General features: G+C 43.4%; 1 protein-coding gene across 4 annotated transcripts in view; it reads left to right on the top strand.

Moving 5' to 3' along the window:
• Positions 1-22,496, top strand: part of BMP2 (bone morphogenetic protein 2) — a 102,392-nt gene that overhangs the window by 3,384 nt on the left and 76,512 nt on the right. For 2 of the 4 annotated variants that reach the window (XM_050316086.1, XM_050316087.1), the window contains exon 3: positions 624-861. In XM_050316086.1, the coding sequence (XP_050172043.1) occupies positions 624-861 (238 nt within the window). Of the gene's footprint in view, positions 1-623; positions 2,210-4,837; positions 4,998-22,496 lie in introns of those variants that run through there. The other 2 variants (XR_007629008.1, XM_050316085.1) reach the window with 2 other exon arrangements.

The following is a 22,496-nucleotide window of genomic DNA, read 5'->3' as shown; positions in this document are numbered from 1 at the left end:
TCCTGCTGTTCTTTATGTCCCTTTTGGGTAAATACTAGGCTGTACCATGTAAAGTACCATTACAGTTACTGAGTTCACTGTCTCTAACTAAAGATACAAAAATCCGTAAGTTTAGATTTGTAAGTCACCTAAATTGCAGAGTAATGTTTTTCAGAATGGAGTTTAAGGGATTGATGTTAGAGCTGTATTCTTGAAAAAAGCAGAAATGCAATAGTTACCCAAAGTCCTCAACTGGTTTTAATGGTTGCCCGCTAACTTCAGGGCTTGGGTTTTCTCACCCTGTCCTTGAATTCCAAATTAATTCCAAATTTCTTGCTACTTATGAGGAGCACCTGGAATGCAAAGGGCACCAGTATTCAATCTGAATGCATAACAATGAATGAAGCATTTTTGACTTGATGCTATATATGCTTGCAAAACAAACAGAAAGACAAGGGAGATGGTATTTTCTGCTGGAAAGTCTTTCAGATCTCGTGTGCCACGTGTGTTAGCTGTCATTTGGAAGTTGCCAAAAGCAGACTGTCTTGAAGGGTTTGGTTGCTTGTCTCAGTTCCTGATTTTCTTTCCTTTTTCCTCTTTTTTTTTATTTATTTTTTTTTATTTTTCCTGTTTAATCACATTAGAAGTTTTGGAAGAACTGCCAGAAACGAGTGGGAAAACATCACGGCGCTTCTTCTTTAATTTAACTTCCATCCCTAACGAGGAGTCTATCACCTCAGCTGAACTCCAGATTTTTCGGAAACAGGTGCACGGAGCCTTTGAGAACAACAGCAGCTACCATCACCGCATTAATATTTATGAAATTATAAAGCCAGCCACAGCCACCTCTAAGGACCCTGTCACAAGACTTTTGGACACCAGGTTGGTGCATCATAATGCAAGTAAATGGGAAAGTTTTGATGTAACGCCTGCTGTTTTGAGGTGGATTGCACATGGACAACCTAATCATGGGTTTGTGGTAGAGGTGGTTCACTTGGACAAAGAGAACAGTGCCTCCAAGAGGCACGTTAGGATTAGCAGGTCTTTACATCAGGATGAAGATAGCTGGTCTCAGCTGAGGCCGTTGTTAGTGACGTTTGGGCATGATGGCAAGGGACACCCGCTCCATAAAAGAGAAAAGCGTCAAGCGAAACACAAACAGCGTAAACGCCACAAATACAGTTGCAAAAGGCATCCATTATATGTGGACTTCAATGATGTGGGGTGGAATGACTGGATTGTGGCCCCGCCGGGGTATAGTGCCTTTTACTGCCATGGGGAATGTCCTTTTCCGCTGGCAGACCACCTAAACTCAACAAACCATGCCATTGTTCAGACTTTGGTCAATTCGGTGAATTCCAAAATCCCCAAGGCTTGCTGTGTGCCGACAGAACTGAGTGCTATTTCCATGCTCTACCTTGATGAAAACGAAAAAGTTGTATTAAAGAACTACCAGGATATGGTCGTGGAGGGTTGTGGGTGCCGCTGACACAGCAAATATATTAGACAAATGCAAAAAAAAAAAAAAAAAAAAAGAAATAGCTGACACTTTAATATTTCCCAATGAAGACTTTATTTATGTAATGAAATGGAAAGAAAAAAAAACACAACTATTTTGAAAATATATTTATGTCTACGAAAAAGTTGGGAAAACAAATATTTTAATCAGAGAAATATTCCTTTAAAGATTTTAAATGTATTTTAGTTGTACATTTTATATGGGTTTAACCCCAGCACATGAAGTATAATGGTCAGATTCTTATTTTGTATTTATTTACTATTATAACCACTTTTTAGAAGAATAGCTAATTTGTATTTATATGTAATCAAAAAAAGAAAAAAATATAGGGTTTGTACATAATTTTCCAAAATTGTAGCTGTTTCAATTGTGTGTATTTAAGTTGAAAAGAATACATGGAAGGTTACTATGGCAAAGTGCATAGCACATTTGCTTTCTGCTGTGCTACTGTTAAGGTCACAAGTTCAAGTCCAGAAAAAAGTGGATAATCCACTCTGCTGACTTTCAAGATTATATTGTACAATTCTCAGGAATGCTGCAGGGTGGGCTGTCCAATGCATGAGAACTGGCATCCTCTTTAGGTGGAACATTTGGATAAGAACCAGACGTTGCTGATCTAGTATAAATACTGCTATTCCCAACTAATTTGCGGCGTGAATATAAGAAGGGCCAATAGAAATCCTCTGGGAGGCGGGGGTGGGGGAAGTCTGAATCCTTTCTAGACCTACAGAAAAGTGAATGTTTGATGTTTCCTTTAAAAGTCCTTCCTTTAAAAGTCCTGGCCAAATATAAAATAATAAAAGCTAAAATGTCATCTTTTTTTTTTCCTGTCATTATCTATGCCAAAGAGGAATACTTACCTTATTTGTACCAGCCCTTGTCTTTAACAGTTGGAAAAGCATTGCATACTTCCTCACCTCAGAGGAGAGCTCACTTCTGTGGAGTGTTATAGTGAAATTAATCTGCAATTTTTGGCCTGCATTCAGTGAGCTGTTGTCATGTGCAGCCTTCTCTCTAACCTCAGCTGATGGGTTTGCTGTTTGGCAGATTAGCATCTCTTCATTTCCAGGGCTTTGTGTTTGAAACCTTCTTTTTCCCCACTTCCCTGATGTTTAAATCTATTTCAGATAATAAATCATAGAACTCTGATATTTCTTCCTGAAAAGTCCAGTCTGTAAAAAACACAGTTCCCTTGTGCAGCCATCACAAGAGCGAGGTGTGGTTGCATCCTTTTGCTTTTTAAATGCTTCATGTGAGGGGCAAAGGCGTGATTTGCAGTTGGCAAACACAACATTAGAGCGGCTACTGACGGTGCCTGTTGTGTGGTACAAGCCTGGTCTGGCAGTCAGGTCCCTGGAAAGCTGAGCTGAACTAGCAGAGTGGGAAAGCAGCTTAAATGGGCTTCTTGGCCATCCCCTTGAGCTCTGGTGTGGATCCACTTCTGGGTTTGCTGAACTGAGGCAGCACTTCCTAAAGCCACAAGTGCAGCGGGGCCTTTAGAGACCTCTCTGAGTCAACTCTGGGCATCTCTGATTCAGGCCTCCTACTTCTTATTAACAAACCCTTCTTCTTTCTCATGGCTCCCCTCAAAATCTTTTTTTTTTTTTTTTTTTTTTTTTTTTACCAGAATCATCTGGGCTGCAGCAAAGTTACTAAACAGATGAGGTGATCAGAAAGGCTAACTTGATCAGCAGGTCTTATAGAACAGCTCTCTACTGCTAATCATCACAAAGATCAGTGGGTACAGAGGATAGGAGAGAAAATCTGATTTCCTGTTGGCTGCCTCCACTTTTTATCTTGTGAGCTTAAAAATACCTTAGGCTGTAAGGTGCTGTGGTGAGATAAAAACTCATGTATTTCTTTGTACCAGCAGTATTTTTAGCAGCTATTAGAGAACAGTGTCCCACTCTGCAGTTTGACTCTGCTTGTTTTTGAGAGGTAGCTGATGTTGGTCATGCTGATACTACAGTTGTAGCCCATGAGCTGACTGAGTGGACAACCTCCAGGTGGTTTTTCTGGTGCTGTTCTGGTGGCTAATGTTTTTAGTGGGGAAGCAGCATCTATGGGCAAGTTTAGCTTGCCTTTTGCTTGTTTCCACCTTTCCCGGTGATGGGTGAGTTTATGGCTGTTGCTCTGGCAAGGGTGTCGGTCCCAGGATGTACCGCAGTGGAAGTTCAGAGGGAATTTGTTCCCTGTGGTGTGTGGCTGTGCCAACCAAGTCACAACTGTGTTAGTGCACTGTAAGACCTAAGCCTGAGAAAGCTGGGTGTAAAGTGCTGAAAATGTGACGATGAGCGGGGAAGGCATGATCCCAAACCTGCTGAAAACTGTAAAGAACCCACAGCACTTCCAACCAGGTCCTCAACTCTGGTGTTACAAGGCTCAAGTTTCACAGTTCCTTCACGTGTAACGAGACTGAGGGAGGCTTTTTACAGTGGTGACTGCTTAACTTGTCCTGTAAGGCATGAGAACACATTGGTGCTAATCTTGTTTCCAAAAAATTGGCTATGGCACTTGTCTATGCATGAGCAGTAGCTGGTCATGGCGTGATGCTGCATTCCTTGCAAACTTAAACCTCCTCTCGCTTGACAAAGATTCTCATCCTTTGTAAAAACACGCTGTGAGGCCACCGTGGAGTTGTAAACCTCTTAAGACCTGCTCTCGTAAGCATTTCTACAAGTGAGTAGTGTTAGTCACAGAATCATCAGTTCCACGCTGATTTTGAGGAGGAAACGTGTGTTGTGTCAGGCTCAGCATGGCAATTCATTTCTGCAGAATTGGTTTCGTAATGTATCTTTACGTCCTTAACCTTTAGCCTCACTCTCTGCATTGTAGGCATGAGAGTGTTGCACTAAAGACTTTCTTTAGGATTTGAGGTAAAAGAAACAAACTTTCATAGATCAGTAGTAGAAAATTCTCCTAGAGCTGAGTTGGGTTCCTGAATCCTTTTTAGGTAGGGCTGATGATCAGATAGCCCTTCTCTAAGGTTTGGGCTTTCTGACGTCTTTTAAAAGTCTGGTAATGACTGCTAAATAATGCTAAATTCTAATGGTATGCTGTCACCACAGCACTCCAGTACTTACTAGTGTTATAGTAATCTAGTTATTTAGGACTTACTAGTGTTATAGTAATCTACAAGTGTATATATATAGTATAGTATATATACGATAATCCACAAGGAGAAATGTAGGGTGTTTTTTCCTCTTGAGGAAAAAAAGCAAAATATTTTGAAGGCAAAACTGCCTTTGTTACCTTATAGTCCCTAAACATTTTGCTTTAGGCACTTATATAATCTAGGCAGAGATTGTGATAGATAATGTCACCCTTTGTGCATTTCAGATAAGCATCTCTCTAAACACAAATGTGATCAGGATCTCTCCCTGTCCTTTTGAGAGTCAGTAGCAGCTTTGTCAAGTGGCTTGATAATTTTTGCGCAGAATTCAGTTGGACTTCTGTGGTGCTGACCATTAAAAATGCCGCGGGAGGATCGTCGGTCGAGGTAAGCTCTGCCGAGAGCATTGCCCATCCCCAGCGAGCAGGGGCTGCTCTGCTGCCCACCTGGGCTCACCACAGCCAGGTACCAGCCCCTTCCTGCTCATGTGGGGCTTGGGTGGCCCCAGACCATCAGTTGCTCCCCGCTACCAGGCAGTTGAGAGCTCACATCCACACCTTGAGGCTTGGAGAGAGGAACACGAGTTACTGTGCTCTCAGCTTTGGAGAGGGAGCTCATCTGGATGCATTTATAGTAGACCCACTTTGCTACACTATTAGAAGAGGATAATTATTGAACTATTTTATTGTATAGCTATTCCTAAATTTTAGATTTTTGGGGGTTTTTTTTGTTGTTTTTTTTTTTTTTTTATTGATTTCAGGAGGCAGCTAATTGCCATATGGCAGCTTGATGTTAATGTTTTATGAAGATCAGGAAACAAAAGTTTATGAAAAGCTTTTGTATAGTAACTGCAGAGTTTCAAGAACTGTTTTATACTTCCTGACAGTGCAGGTCTGGCTTAATGGTTTGTTTTTATTGCTTAAGAGTGTAAACCTTTCTTTAGCCGATGTGTGGAAATTATATCCTCATCCCGCATTACGCATTTCTCATTGCTCATTACTCATTCCTGCTTTCATTGCTGCCATCTGTAATCAGAGCTTTACTGTTTCAACTGCATGCAAAATGCTCCTCTCCTTTGCACAGTAAGATACTTTTCCTTAGCACTCACCCACCCTTTCAAAGAAAGAAAAAAAAAAAAGGAGGGGGAAGGGGGGGAAAAGGGGGAGAAAAAGCCTACTCTGCCTGTATTGTGTTTTTTCTCTGTTTTGGGTGGAGTCTGTGTTAGATTTTGGTTGCTAGATGGTTTCTGTAGTAACAAGCAGAGAAAAATCCAAGACTGAAAAGGCACTTTTAAAGGTGCCATATCTTGCCTGAAGTATTATTTATCTAATTATGGATATGGAATGTTTAGCTTTTCCTTTACATGAAGGCAACCCCTTTTGGAAGGGCAGACTGCTGCTGTGAGATCTTGATATGTAGTGTGACCTTACAACAGGAGAACCACAGATCTTGTTCCCAGTTGACTTAAGCTGCTCAAAATAATGATGAAAAGCCAAAGGCATTAAAATGTATTTTTGAAGATTGTTACAGGCACAAACCACTTTGGTTTTTAGTTACATAGGAAAGAAGCAAGAAGCTAAGTTCAGAAGGACACTTGGACTGTACGTGTTGCTGCTGTAAGGAGTGTGTTGGATACAAGCAACAGTGTTTTATTTTGTTAGACTACTGTATACAGGGAAAAAGTCCCAGCTCCTTCAGAACATAACCTTACTCTGCTCTACTCCAAATTTTTTTGTTTATTTCTCCTAAGAGATTTTGCAGGTGTGTGCCAAAGTAACTGTGTGTCTCTACTACTTTTGCCTTGCTTGAGCACAAAAAGAATTCAAAAAGTATTTTAAGGTTACTTCTTTCCTGTCACTCAAGTACTAATCCTTCCTTACCTGTATTCCTGACAGCCTTGCCTGCAACAAGCAGTAATGGTTTCCTAAGGTGGAGTTTCCTCTCTTTTTGGAATCTAGTCACCTGTCAGTGCCCTCCAGGATTTAGCAACGTTCCATCCGCGAGCCTTGAGCAGTGGTCACTTAGAAAAGCAGGTACACTGGTTTTGTCCTGGGTCTGTGTCCTTGGCAGAGGCAGTTTGTCCCAGCCTTCAGCAAGGTCTTCGTTTGGGAAGGGTCTGGAGGTTGAACCCCTGGGTGTGCAGCAGGAGACACCCCGTGACAGCAGGGGCTGTGTCTGTAACTTGCCAGAAGTCTGAGGGCCAGAGCTCATTTGCATCCGTATTTCCATAGTGCTGTGAAGGCACTCGGCTGCAGTACCTGCCTGGGCTTGTGTTGGCCTCGATGGATGAGCAGAGCCTCAGAGCTCTTGGACTTCTCCAGGGGTAGGGAATCTGCAGGGGACCAGCCTGGCTCTCATCTCCTGAGAGCTGGGGCTTCTGCACAATGTGCTTGGCTGCCCGCACAGCAATGACAGCAGAGCCACGGGGTGAGGGCTGTGGTGGGAAGAAGCAGATCTGTGTGGTTTTGGTTGGAAAAAAGGCAGGGATTTTCAGGGGAAAAAGTGGTAGGTGAGGGAAGTGGGGAAGGACCCTGCAGGCTTTTGAAGCTCAAAGTGTTAAAAGCTTCTAAGGGGGACTTCAGGTAGAAAGATCAGAGCAGTGAATTGATAACATTATGAAAGTTCAGGTTCCCACAACGGCTGGACTGTGGAAGATTTACAATTTAATGAGGCTGATAATCCCATTAGAGATTAAATTAAGAAGGTTTTTCTGGGAGATCACCAAGAAAATTATGAATATTGTTCTGCAGCTTGGCTTACGATGCCAAGGCAGTGCAGAGCTGACATGTACTTCTTGCACTGCAGGACACTCTTTCATTCAGTGTGTCTCATTAAAACAGAGCCTTCAACTCCAGCAGTGTTTCACTACAAACAGAAGCAAATTATTATTACTACTACTGCTATTACTATTATTACTATCATCATCATCATCCTGGAAACAATATGCAGATTAAAAGATGGAAATATCCAGCAGATCTGCAGATCAGCACAGCTCTCCTGACTTGGTTCTCAGACAATCCAACCCTTTTTATTAAAGCGAATCCTCAGAGGGCAGGGTGACCACGGACAGAAAATAATGGATTTAAGGTAACCATTGACATAACTCCAGTAGCTTGGAACTTGCACAAACCACTTTTTATGGCATTCTGCACACCCCAGCGATGGGAAAGTGTTGTATGGAATAATGACTGTGTAACCACAGACTTCAAAAGTATAGAATGTCTGCGGTGTGATGGAAATAGCTGTTTCCACATCAATAATATACACACAGGCGTATTGAAGCTTAATTGCAAGGCCAGTGGTGATGGGAGGAGGAAGGGGGGAGGGCTATCTGACTGCAACTGCACCAAAAGCCTCTGCTCTACAACCAGAAACAGTGATTCACTGCATGATAGACTTGACTTTTGCATTTTTCTCGTGACTTATTGATAACCTCATATGGGACTTCATAGACCAAAGAAGTTATTGACTCCTTAGGAATTAGAAAGATGCTCAGGGTTTGTATTATTTCTTAAAAACATCACTCTGGCTTTGTGTTTAAATTATTCTACTTTTAGGACAATTTTAACACAACCTTTTCTCTTACTTTGAATGAGAAAAAACTTACTTGCAAGCAGATTCTCATTTTAAGAGCTCTTTTGCTCCATTGTCATGAAGAATCCTGACCTTCCAGTTGACACCATAATGTTAACATGAAGGCAGTTTTGATGTCACAGGCTGCAATTGGACTAATTCCTAATGCACATGGAAGATGTTTTCCCAGTGCTGGCACTGTAAATAAAAGGTGGGCCCAGTAGCTTTAAATGAAAAAACGAGCACTTTTGTTCCGCAAAACACTGGCATTATTGTTAGTCTTTTATTCGTGTTGAACAGATATACATTGTCATCATAGTGCTTTTAGTGTACAGACTTGCAGCAGGATTACTGTAAAGCTGGAGCCTCGAGAGGACACCACGGAGCCTGAGATTCTCAAAAAGAAAATCTCTTCACGTTCTCTGGGGAGAGGCCTCAGAATACCACCCTGAGAACTGAAGTTCTCTTTTTCTTAACCACACTAGTATTTTTAAAGTTCATCAACGTTTTTGGTTACTTAGGATTAGCAGTAACCCATATTCTAGATGTTATTACTGAGGGGAGGATCAAAGACTAATTGATTCATATTTCCTGGTCTGGTGATTTTTTTTTTTTTTTTGGAAATAGTTAATTGTTAACTACTTCTTGACGTGTTGGGTAAAGAAGTCTCCCAGATTTGCAGATGAAAAGATTTTCATCTTTGAAAACATAACCTAAATGTACCCTAGAGGGCAGAGTCATTTAGAGAGAACTCCTGCACACCTGCTGGCTCACTGGAGTGTGCCCACTGCCAGTTCCTTGGAGAGAGGGACCAAGCCCTGGGAAAATGGTGTTGGGAGCGTGGGTGGAGCCTTCTGGCTTCTGTCAGCAGCATGAATGTCCTGAGAAAAAAAACCCCAACCAACCAAAATCCATTAAAAAACCCCTGAAAATCCATATTTTGCAGAGCTCCCTCCAACCCAGCAGACCACACTGCTGGCAGGGAGCCATTGCAACTCTCTCCTGCTGGAGGGTCTTAGCCTTTTTTTAATGTTTATGTTTAATTTTCAAATAGAAGCAGCTTAACTTTTGTTTTACATCAAGGAAAATAAACCGGGTGTTGCCCCTTGCAAGAGCTTTCTCCATTGAGCCTGAGCTGCTCAGTGGTTACTTTTCCATCGAAGTGGTGAGGAAAGTTTGTTGCCAGGCCTTTCTCTGTGAGCGTCTGGGAAGAATTTGGGAAGGTCTTTCCAGCTCCTCTTGTATGTGAACACTTCCTTCAGGGTTTCAGGCTCCATTCCTCTCTTCTTTACCTTGTTCATCTGAGGGGGAGAAAAAAAAAAGAAGGTCAAGTACTGGGACACTTTGAAGAGTGTGCCTTTACCAAGCTTTGGTTTTTCTCTCTTCCTGGAACTCTCATTACATGATCCTGGTTTTCTGAGCCAATTGTTAGCCCAAGGCCAAATCCTTAACCTTGGGCTAGATAACAAAAGCACAGCTGAGGTGATCTTGACTCCTTTAAAAAGGCTGTCTGCTCTTTGATGCACTCGGAATGAGACGCATAATTCATTTTGGTTCCAAAGGTTGTTCTTAGCATGGGAAATTAGCAACCTCGGTGATAAAAAGTCAGCATGTTAGGTGTGTGTGTGTTTTATGTTGATCTTTGTCTTCCATTGCATTCCACATCCTGGAGGGTGTTGGTGTGTCTGGGGAGAACCCAAGACTGAATCCCATCCGGGAAGTTTTACTTCATGTAACTGCATCTGTTCATAGCAAGGCCTGAAGACTTTGTGCCAACGATAGGAATCAGCGTTTGGAAAATGCAGCTTTCTGACTTGCAGCTCCAAATGAGAGCAGTGTCTGATTGGAGTGTGTGCTCAGGAGACATTGGGACCAGGTTTTTTAATGCGTATCAAAACTGGCTTGTGAAGTACAGCCCTTTTAAATGCAACAGTCCCAGAGGCATGGGAGGCCAGTGGGTGTTGTTCTTCTTTATGTGTGGAGGTCTCTCCAACAGATCCCTTCTGAGTTCTGTCTTTGGGAGAGGACTCCTCCACCATGTGCTCTGTTGCTGAAGTCCCTGTGCTGCTCTGAGTACCTTTGAGGGTCTGTTTTGTGCTGTAGTTTACCAAGCCTGGTGGTGAAACCCAGTGTCACTGGTGCTGTAGTGTCAAGTGGGTCAGGTCATGAATGGTAGTGGAATTCAGAGCCAGGCTGGGAGCTTTGGTGGGTAAAACTGTTAACAGGAAATGCTGCTGGTCAAACACTGCGTCAGGAAAAAGGGGAGTGGGGCCACCAGACCGAGGACAGGAGAGACAGCAAACTGCTCAGCCATGAGCCACTGGAAAAGTCCCTCGCTGTCCTTGTGTGCTGATTCTCAAATAGCTCTTCCTGCCTCCCAAGTGTTTTGTAATGGTATGTACCTTAAAGAACCTGGAGATGCCTAAATGCACTGCTGTTTATCCTGTAGGGTAGAGATAGATGGCTACATTATATGGCATAATGACAGGTTTCATCCATTGGGAACCACTTTGCATGTGGACCAGGTCTGGCCAGTATTAAATTGGAAAGCAAAGATGGCTTTGTGATTAAGGTGCTGGAGTGGGACGCTGGAGATCTGGGTTCAAGTTGTGGGTCAGCCATAAACTCCCTGTGTGACCTTGAGCAATATAATTATTCTGAGACTTCAAAGGTATCTAAACAATTTGGACACCCATTTTCCAGTCATTTTAATTAACTGGGATGCTTTGAAATGCTCAGCTTTAATCTCTCTGTGCCTAGAATTCTCATTTGTAAAACCAGGATAATAATATTTCCTTGCTCATGAAGAGGATGTGTGTGTTAGGGATTGGGATGTGTGCATTAAGGATTAGGAAGTGTGCAGCTACTCAGAATGGAGCAGGTACGGAGCTTCCAAGCTTAGCGAGGGGGAACGTGTTGAGTTTTACAGGGGTGGGTTTTAAATTCAGATATGGGTGCTCTGCGCAGGACAAACAGCCTGTTACATGTGGGCAGAGACTTACTCTGATGTATTACCTTCATTTTGGTTCATGGGAGATAAATACCACTGCAACCAAAATATTTACAGAGAGGAACAGCTCATTTCTTCAGTATTTCATTTGAGCTCCATAACAACACGCTGCTGTTTCTTTAGTGTCTTGCCATTCTTTAATCGTGAACACTAAACTTTTACAAGATAAACTGAGTAGTTATTAACATTTCCATTTCTGTGCTTCATAACGAGCCCTGCTCCCCCTTTAACATCACCTCGGGTTGTGTCCCTTTGTCTGGTGTTACGTGACTCTAATGAAAAGCCTGGATTGCACACAGGCAGAGGGAAGGGTTAAAAGAGTCTTTAATTCCTTCCTTTTCTGACTTTTGTGGGTTTAATACACAATCTTAACATTCCATTAGTAAGTGGTTGCTTTTTTATTTTTTTTTTTCTTTTTAACCGAGGAGATTAAAGGTTCTTTTAGATTTTACATTTTTTCACTATTTCTTTAGTCATGTCAGCTGTGTGTGCTGGGCAGGCAGGAGAGGGAAACGTGTGCTCAGTAACTGTTGGTGCTGCTCCCAGAGCCCAGTGATGGATCTCAGGGACATACCTGTCCAGAGGGGACTGCTTTTCCCAAAAGAATGTCTACCAGGGTAGGGAAATGTTTCCCAGGCCCTGGGATTGGGTTCCTCACTGGCCTGAGATGGCCATCACCCAGTGAGTAAAGGGCTTTGTAAACTACCTGCAAAACACTGATGTGTTACAGTCACAACATCTCATCCTGCTTGTTACAAAACTTATTGATGTGTCTGTGGTAAATATATGGTGAAATGAGGTTTCATATTTAAGTATGAAGGAAAGGGATGGCTACTGCTCTAAACAGCTCCCACGGAATCAGCTGCATCCGTGACTTTGGTATGAATCAAACCAGAGTCATTTCCACTCCTCTGTCCATTGACTTCTTATAATGCCTGCTCTGTAAACAGGAAAATCTGACCTTCCCATTGGAGTAGCTTGTTATTTATCATAACTAACTCTCACATCTGCCCATCAAAGTATGCTTTTCCCTTGAAATTTGTTTTTCAAAGCAACCATGAGCCAAGGACTTCTTTACTGTGCTGGGTGCTTGCAGGACAGGTGACCAACTGTTCCTCAGTTTTATTCTAAATTCTGTATTTGAGCATTCTGAATGTTCAATGGCAAATTTTACTCTAAAACTTCAGAGGAATAAGATAGTGAAAACTCTGTTTGTGTTTTTCACTGAAAACTAGCAATCCAGAACTGTAAAGGATTTGGGGTGGTAACTATTATTTCCAAGGATTTTCCTGTTACTTTGATTTAGTTTTTTACTGAGAGTGAGCAGGTAAGAAGTACTGTCAAACTATTACTTCATATTATGTACAAGCAAATATCATCTGTAAAGATTTTGCAGAATATCAACTGGTTTATGACCTTAAAGAACAATGCTTCTGGATTTAAAGGGAAAAATAATGCATTGAATTAACTGAAAAAAGAAAAAGAACAAAATATGGTAATGCTGCCAGGTTTTTTTAATTTTTTTTTTTTTAAAGAATGGCCTGATTCAGCAAAACCTTCATGTTCTTATTAGCTATTTTGTATTCTTGGCCCATGAAAACCTTTTGCAGAGAACTTAATTTAGTTCATTGTTACAAACTCTGATACCTGCCCGACTTTATCCAAGTTCATGAACCTTTTTAGCAGCGACCCCCTCTCATGCCCCTGGGGTTCTGGACAGGGATTTATGGTTTCATGTGCAAAACAGTGTGAAACTTGGCACTTCTGCATGGCCTGAACTCTGACAGCTGCAGGAGCACTGAGCAAAATCAAGGCTCGTGAGCTCAGAGGCAAAGTAAAGCTTTATTGAATCTCGCATGAACTTGAACCAAATTCCATTAAAAAAAAAAAATCTGGCCCTTACTGTCCCATCATTGCTGTATCATTAACATGGAGGGAATCCATCCCACGTGGCAGCTGTGGAGATAAGTTCAGGAACATTTATCAGGTGCTCAGACGAGGACGGTGGCAGTGGCGGTGTTGGAGGGGAAGTCGAGAACGTCTGATGTGCAGGAAGGAGGTTGATGACCCGGAGATATGAATGTCCTAATAGTCGGTGTATGGATAGGAGAAGTTCTGAGTTCCTTGTTGCTGAAGAGCCAGGGCAGGCCAGTCATTAGGGCTGTCTGACAGGGTGAGTGAGTCACAGTCAAAGCAGGCACTCATTTACATCACCAGGCAAACTGCAGGCTCCAGTTCATACTGAGAGCCGGGTTTGCCTTTTGCTTGTTCTGCTTTCAGGGGGTTGGAAGATCATGAGGGGAATTTGGCTAAAGGTCAAAAAGCTACTTGCCTCCTGATTTATAGACCAGCAAAGTGCAGCCTTCATTAAAAAGGCAGTGTCAGGTTCCTAATGTTATTCATCTGCAGTTGTGCAGATCCTGTCATTTTTGAAAGGATTAAAGTCCCTGGCAGTCACTGGGGTTGTCTGATGCTGGGATTGGGCCCACAAGGTACAGAAATGTTTCTTCCTTTACTCATTTCCTGGCCTTGCCCTCTGGACTGTCTGGCTTTGGAGCTTTCATCATTCAGGTAGGTCATCCTATGCCTCTTCTCACCAGGTCCCAAAACGGGCCAGTGTTGCTCAGATGCAGACCCAAACTGGCTGTCAGTGAACACTTCTGTGTTGTGTTGCCTGTACTTCTGCACTGTATAAAGTACTCCAGGTGTCCTCCACAAGTGAGACCATGGGATTTGTCAAAATGGGCCGCTTTCAAAGGTGCTTGTGACTTACATGGTGTGGATTCCAGCTGTGATCCTCCAGTGTGCTTCCGATGGCGGACCTCGGCTTACAAAGTCCCAGTAGGAATATTCTGCTGTTAACTCACACAAAAGGCTGGTTATCGAGAAATGGGTCCATTTTTCTGACTGCAGGCCAAACCCTTTCAGGATAACCATGACCCTTCCCACACCTGCTGGAAGGGCGTGTGCTGGGACATAAGAAATTTGGGAGACCTACAGAACACGTCAGGCTCAACATTTTGATGCTGGTGCTGGATGAGCTGATTGATGGAAACACTGGGCTGGACCTGCTGCTCCTGAACATGGAAGAACTGTTTTGGGGTGATTTGGCTGCAGTGTCATGAGATGGCTGTTTAAGAACATGAGGGAAGTGGGAAAGGCAAGTAATATAATAATGCCTCAAAACTTCAAGCGTGTGGACTTTGGCTTGTTCAAGGAACTGGTAAGCAGCATCTGCTGGGAGTCTGCCCTGGAGGGCAGAGAGACCTGTGAAAGTTGCTTGATCTTCAAGGGCAGCCTCCTCAAAGCACAGGAACAGTCCATCCTGATGTTCAGGATGCTGAGCAGGTATAGCAGGAGGCCAACTCGACCGAACGGGGAACTCCTGACTGATTTCACATGCAAAAGGGAAGAGTATGGAGGTGGAAGCAGGGACAAGCAACCAAAGAGCAGTACAGAAACATTGCCTGGGCATGTAGGAGCAGAGTTAGCAAAGTCGAAGCTCAGCTGGAGTTGGAACTGATGAGGCTTTTGGAGTGTGAACAGGTTATTTCTGCAGGTAACACAGGGAAGGCCAGGGAAGATGTGGGCCTTCTGCTGAGCGTGGCAGGTGGTGAAAAGCATGGCAAAGGCTTGAGTGGTCATGGGCGAGATCTACTGGCAGCTCTCTGTGCGTGGTGGCGGAGCTTGAGGAAAGAGGTGGTGCGTGCATTAAGGAATTAAAGATCTTGTAGGTAAATGGGGCACCTACAAGTCCCTGGGGCTGGTCAGGGAGGATCAGGGGCTGCTGAGGGGCTGGTGCTGTTCAACACCTTCATCAGTTGGCCCTTGAACCTTTGGAGAAGTGAGGGGGAAGGATGGGCCAACAAAAATCTCTAGGAGTTCAAGAGATGAATGCAAGGTCCGGAAGTACCCTGTGCTCAGGTGCAGGGGTAACCTCTGCTCACCCAGGGAGCTGGGAATCCTGGTGGACACACATCCAACGTGTCAGCAACTTGGCTCCTGCAGGAATGAAAGCCAGCTATGTGTTGGGTTGCCTGGATTGCTCTGACTATGGGGAACCCTGACTGACCCTAAAGGAGGGGATGGGGTCAGACTCTTCTCAGAGGTGCACAGGGCAAGGAGAGGAGGAGCTGCCCCAGATTATAGTGAAGGGATATCTGTCTGAATATAAGGAAAAAATTCTTCCCAGCGGCAGCAGTTTAACATTGGACATAGAGAAAAAACACTGAGCAAGAGCAGTGGATGGAGCAATGTTAATGTAGTGGGTTCTTGTTCCTGTATATACCATGATATTTCCAGTTTCTGCTCCATTTGGCAAGCAAAGGAAAAGAGAAAACCTCGTGGTTTTTTTTTCTGCTCCCCCAACTCATCAAAAATGTGTAGGCAGGATGTGTGCCCAGCATGCAGATCAGGGTGTCATTTACTTGTAGAAACTTTGTCCAATATCAGCAAAATAATATGAATAATAACTGATCATTTATTTCTGGCAGGCATTTTTTTTTTCCTCACAAATATCAGTTTTTAATGAATCCTAACAATGAGTTAAAAAGTATCTGTGTGTACAGGAGAGACCTTAAAGGTAGCTTTAACTTGAGCTTTTACAACAAAAATTGTTCAGTACAGGATAGGAAATTATTTCAGTAGAGAAATAAAGTGGGGTTTTTGTTGTTGTTTTTTCTCACCAAATGGACAAGAAGATGATACAAGGACATCTTTGACCTTGTTAAAATATTTTAAAAAAGATAGCAAAGTATTTGGCAGCCACTGGCACCTGTTAAAACACAAGCCCATGCTGGAATATCAGGCTTCTGCTGGAATATGTACTGGGTGTATTTTTGTGTTTTAAATATGACTTCCCATCCTGGTATTTGCAGGTGCATTGTACTAAAGTGAACACAATCATTTTGTTAATTGCAGTTCAAGCTCATTAGGGAACTATAAAGGCAGAAGAATGAATGTAACCGTGCATTAAATGGTAAATGATTTTGGGGTGGGAAGCAGTCAGGTGTGTTGCCCTAGGCTATGATTTTCCCCAAATTAACATACAGAGCAAAGAAAGAAAGAATGAGGCGGGTGGGAAGAAAGAAAGGCCACAGGTCACCACAGCAAACCTCCCCAACTCCAGTGACGCTGAAGGGGACCGTGGGCTGCGGGAGTGCTCAATCCAGCTGGGACCAGCTCACACCGGGACAGCCTTGGGATTGGTTTCGGTTCATTCCAGCAAATATGGGGAAAGCCGAACCACCTGGGGATTGTTCTCGCAGTTAACGTGTAACTCCAGCCTCGGATGTGCAACGTTCATGGCTATTCTTACAAACCCACCCAAACAGCCAAGAGTCTCCCCCCAGGCTTCTCTGGGAAGATCTGTAAACTCCAAAATGTGCTAATCACAAAGCTTGGTTGCTCCCCTCTCCCCACCGGCCTCTCAAGCCAGCAGGGGTCCATGGGTTTCCAGATGGTTGTACAAGCATGATTTGCTGCCTCAGAACAATAATCATCGAGTGAGATGGAAACCTTGGCCGGCACTTCAGGTCTGGATGGCAACACTGAGTGTCCCGAGGTTTGGGTTTCTAGGTGGACATGGCTCCAGGAGTAATTTCTTTGACTGGCCATGATTTGGACCTTCTGGAAAATCAGGCTCATTTATGTTGCCTCTTGTTTTCTCTTTTACCTTGGCTTGAAGTGGAAATACTTGTTTTGAAAAAGGAGGAAGGTACTGGGAGAGCTGAATGCAGAACTGAATGAGAATTTTCCCCTGGAATTATTTCAACTGATACTGTATTTTATGTAGAACCCCCTATTTTTTTTTCTTTGCTGTTTGTTAGTTCCTTTTCCATTTCCTGAAAGCATTTCCATTTTATGCTGCTCTAGGGATCTGTTCAAGCAGTCACCAAAGGTAAAAGTTTCATGGCTTTCAGGGTATATCTATAATATTTGAATGGCAATTGAGGTGCAGATGTCCTGAGGTTTTTTCTTAAAGCTTTCCTAAAAAGAACTGGTTTCTGTCTAGCCCTAAAAAAAGTCCTTTGATAGAAAAGAGGGAGAGAAATACCATTATTTATTAATTTTTTTGTCTGGTAAAACTGTACACTTGTAGCCATTGTTTAATCATATTTGGTTCAATTTCTTTGTTCTTTAGTTGTATCCCAGGGAGAAAAGAGACATCTGTGGACAGTCTTTGCTGAGAGCCTAAACATAACTATGAAAAGCAATTAGTTCAAACTAACAAAAGTGCTTATATTAGTCACTAATTTTATAATTATTCGGGAAAATAATTGTACTCTCAAGCCCTAAAAGTGTACGTAATAGACAGAAGATTGATATTTCTTCTCTTCCCTCTTGTGTAGCTGGTGCTGTGTAGGGTCAGGGAAGAGCTTCTGGAATGGACTTGGCTGAATCTTTTCCAGCCAGTCCTCTGTTCTTTGAAGTCCCAGCGTTGGCAGCTGCTGCCAACTTTACTGTCCAACACGAGACCAGTAAAACCAGATTTTGCTGGTAGACCCAGTCTCCGAGGTGGCTTCTTTTTGTAGAACCAAATATGGACAGTTAATTTGCTTTTTGGATGTACATCATATTTAACAAGATGGATATTTGTTCCTAACAGCTTAAACACAAAGGCCTGTGCTCTTGTCTACTGCGTCTATTCCAAATTAATCCACTTGCAGCTTTTTTTAGCACGTTGGTTATTTGCCTATTACTTATAGTAGGTCTGCAAAGAAAATGTAGGCAACTGTGTGAGTCTAAATAAAAGCAGGCAGGTGATGAGCTGTTCAATCCAGTGAGGGATAAGTAAAAAAAAACAAAACCAAAAAACCTCTTGCTTGACAGATAATCAAAAGTAATAATATTAAAAACAAGCCCACACCCATGGCTAGACTGGTACAAAAGTAATCTTTATTGGTGGCATGTGGACAAATATAGTGGAAATACTTCTTAAAACATTACAGGAAGGGATTTCAGCCACTGTGGGGTTTTCTGTTATTATGATGGGTGGATCTGAAATCTAAAACCTCCCAGACATTTGCTGTAAATCGGGGCTAAGCCATCTCTTCACTTGACAGTGCAGAAGTTCCAGTGGCAGTGGGTGTTTATGCACATGTGTGTGTGGCGTGTGGTCGATGTGGGACTGGCACCGCCAGCTTTTGGAAAAAAAAAAAGGAAAAAGGACGTTTTTCTTGCCTTGAAACAGTGAGATACCCGCCAATCTGAGCAGCTCTAGCACCACCGTGCTGCTGAGATTTGGCAGGAGAGCGACTTTCACTTTGTTTTCCTGCCAAACTTGGCCACTTAATGAACATTTCGAACCTCTCCGCTTGCACGTGCTCAGCTGGTGTTTGAGGGGGAAATCTGGTCTTTGCAGAGCCGGCAGGGGCTCCTCCTGCTGCTCTGCCACAGCCTCCACCCAGGAGGGGTCTGTCCCTTGGGAACGGTGTGTGATTCCAGCCCTGTTGCAATTCACTGCCAGCCGTGCAGTGGATTTTTGTAGCTTCATTTTGATTATTTTTATTTTTTTTTTATGTCAAGGTCATCACACAGACACATACACACGTGTGTGTGTGCAAACTGTACTTAAAAACACAGAGGATGCAACAAAATTGTCTTGCAACTTTAATTCTCTTCCTAGCCCTGCTCCCATCTTCTGTGTTATGAGGCAGTCTTTAATTAGACCACTACAATTACAGACCTGCTTGGGGAGTGAATCAGGGTTGTGTGGTAAAAGACACCATTGTCTGAGGATCTCTGCCCCGGTTCTGGCAGGAACGGAAAGAGGGATGGTGAGTGAGGTGGGGGTTTGTGGAAAGAGGAAAAAGTATTAAAGGGTGTTCAGATGTTCACTAGGGAATTAGCACTTGCAGTCCTTCTGCCAAAGTGGTTCCAGACAAGTTACTTAAACCAAACTCTTCATGGGTGGTCACTCTTTTAAGTGTTCCTCGTATTTTGGGTGTCTGACTTGAGACCCGGGGTACTGACCTGAAAACCTGAGCAGTCCCTCTTGCAACAGAAGCTCGGGAGAGCTGAGGTGTAGGAAATACCACTGTAGAGCTCTGGAAAAGGAGAAGTCTTTGGCATGCCTGGTTGCACCATCCCCATGGCCCAGGCCAGGGTGAGCACCCTGACGGGAAAACAGGAGTGTGGTCACATCCCCACAGGCTGTGTCACCATGCAAATGCGTGAGGGGAGGTAAAATTGCTCCATTTCCCATAATTCTGCCTTTTCTTACCTTTGCAAGCACATCAAGTCATCTTTATCTGTTGTGTGAGCAGCAAACATCCCTATGCACCCCCCAGCAAAAAAATGCTTTCCTAATGGCCCTTTGAGGCAGAACTGTGTTAGTGGCTCTTGTTATTAGGAAGAAAACTTGGATGTTGATCTTCTGCTGCACAGCAGTTTATGGCTGGATAAAAGGTTGCTGAAAATAGGTTTGATTTAAATAAAACAACTCTCTCCACTTTAATTTTTCACGTGTGAAGGCTCCAGGGAGAGCTTCTGTGAACGTCATTGCAGCCATGCCATTGCGTGCCAAATTAGAAGTTTCGAGATCTTTGAAATTAGGCATCTGTTATCTCTTGCCTGGGGTTTACTTAAGGAAAACAAGAATTCCAAACATGAATGCGCACAATCTTTACAGAAATACTGATGTTTACAGTTTGACCTTTACTTTCTAGTGTTTAACTAAGGGCTAAGTATTTGGAATTATGCTTTGGCTTATAAATGTTTATCATCAAATAGGAATGATATCAGAGTTCTTGCAAAAATAAGAGTTCCTTGGAACAATTTGACTCAGAAAAGATCCACAGCAACGAGAAGGGAGGGAAAATAAAAGCTGAAAGAAGGGTTTGGGACTTTCTGGCATCACTGTAGCTCTGAGAACAGCATCCGTGGGCAGGTGTCCCTGCTGCGCCAGCAGCCCTCTCCTTCCAGGGGTGGCAACACACTGTTCCTGTCTCCAGGGAGAACCGAAGGCCCCTGGGGAGGCCCTGAAGGGCAGCCCTCAGAGCTGCTGGCAGGATTTGAGCTGCAGCGGAGTGAGCAAAGGGACAAGTTCAGCCCACGTTACAAACCTTGTGAAAGATGACTTGCAGTAGTGGGGTTGCAGAAAAGCCTGCTGGGTTTTGTCCTTTTCTACAGAGTTACATAGAAAACTAGCAGGTGGAATTTCTGATCATTGTTTCTGAGAAGCTGAAAGAGGGATGAGATGATGGTGCATTGGGGAAAGTGAACAGGCTGTAGGAAGGGTCACAGAGAGCTCTGAATGTACACTTTGTCTCCCTCACCATACAGTATCCCGCTTTTCCAGTTTCCTGAGCACCTCAGGTTGTCACAGGATTAATTTAATGCAATTACTGTGAAGTTCCTGCGGGCCTGGCTGGATGAGGAGTGTGTATGAATTTCCAAAACCTCCGAGAGACCTCTGCATGCACTATGCCACTTCCCCCCCACCCCAGATTTATGGAAAGAGAACAAAATGTGAAGCAGGTTGACAAGTTTTCTGCTGATGCCTCTGTCATTAGCTGTGCTTCATTAGCCCAACCTTGAAGAGATGTTCAGGGGTCCAATAAAACCCATTCCAGACCTTGTTTTGAGAGGCGCGCGGGAATAGGGACAAGAGGTTCTTCACGATGTCCTGCCTTCCCTTCCTCTTCAGGAACAGGGTTGGTAAGTTCTGCTTCCTGCCTGCCTTTGAAGCTGTTTTTTTCACGTGTGTTAAACAGTGCTCAGGCTCACATTCTGACGTGGGGGGGTTTGCAGGACTGGTGGTGAGGAGGACAGTCCCACCTCTGCCTGTCCTGCTCCCTGTGTAACTTTACAGAGTAAGAGCAACGTGTGTGCAAAGCTCAACCTTTTGAATCCACGTGGCACATTCTACCTTTGTTCCCACAGCCCGTGGGGCTGATAAACAGCCACTTCAATTCAGAGGAAAAAAAATCCTAGGAGTAGCATTTTTAAACAAGTCAGTGTCATTCTTCCACCCTCTTTTGGGTGTGGGTGTAGTCAGGAAGTCAAATTTGACATTTTTGACCCAGTAGATGTACAAGAGGTAGAGGTGCAAACACAATTGTTAGGTTACACATTTGTCCAGGTTTATGACAGAGGCTCCTTGTTAGCTCATATAAAATGGAGAGCAACAAAAAAGTCTCTAGATGCTCCACATTAGATTCTAATCTCAGTTACAGGAGATGTGACTCCAGTGGTTTTGGGGAAGCTGTTCCTAATGGATACAGGTAACTTCGGGCAGGGTGAAGGCCATCCTGGTTTAGAAGTCTTTAATCCTGGTCCATGTATTAATAGATAATGGCAATGCTAATTCAGTCCGGGTGCTTGAGGTCCCTGTGGATGTACCAGCTGGACTCATCTGACCACAGGGAAAACAGAGATTCTCAGATTTAGGACAGGCTTGCAGACTCTTAGACTGGATTTATGTATTTATTCTAGAAATTTATTTCTCCCAGACAACTTTTTGTTTTATCTTGGTTTGGAACAATCCCTTTCCTGTGTTGGTGGCCGGAATTTGGATTCAGGTTTCACTAAAAGAAATACTTGACATGATCCACCTTGCTCTGTCTCTGGTCTTTTGGGTACTTCAGCTATTTTCCCTCTGCTTTCAACATTGTGGTTTCTAAATGCCACTGCCTTCCAAAGGCCAGGGGCAGATGAATTCCTTTTTCTCCCTTTTGAACTAACTAATGGATGGAGCAAAGGGAAAGTGGAGCCACTGCTGGAATACCAGTCTTTCCATCAAACTTACTGTATCCTCTGTAAGGAAAACTTTCCAAGTCAAATGAGTATTTATGTGGAGCAGCTGAATTTAGTAGCTTAGCAGCTACTGAATAGCGCCATTATTTTTTCCATGCAAACTTTCCAGTACTTCTTTCCACTGTACCCACCTTTCCAAACAGCCCATTGTGCAGTGTTATCTCTGAAACCACTGTCAGATAACACTGGACAATGCACCAGTACAGTGCAGGCATTGCTGGTTAATTATCCTCTCCCCTACCAACACAGTTTTAACAAGGGAGCTTGTCCTGATGGGATGACTGGTAGGAAGTTGGCTGGTTTCCTCCTTCTGCAAATGCTGTTGGTGGTTTGCTGTTGATGGCTGCATGTTCTGGTTCAGATCTGGAACTCAGTGTACATGCACACTGACCTCCCTGCAGTTCTCCTGTGTCACATGTGTATCATCCTGTATCACCATGCGGTGGTAAAAGAAAAAGAAATAATGGGAAAAAAACCACCTCCACTCACCAAAACACACACACAACTCCTCCTATTCCTTTAAAACATTTGGTTTAAATGCTACT

Source organism: Myiozetetes cayanensis, unplaced genomic scaffold (genome assembly GCF_022539395.1).
Source record: "Myiozetetes cayanensis isolate MyiCay16 unplaced genomic scaffold, myiCay2020 scf2-11, whole genome shotgun sequence".
Classification (NCBI taxonomy): domain Eukaryota; kingdom Metazoa; phylum Chordata; class Aves; order Passeriformes; family Tyrannidae; genus Myiozetetes; species Myiozetetes cayanensis.
Note: the sequence above shows the minus strand (reverse complement) of the source record. Positions and strands in the feature narration are given on the sequence as shown.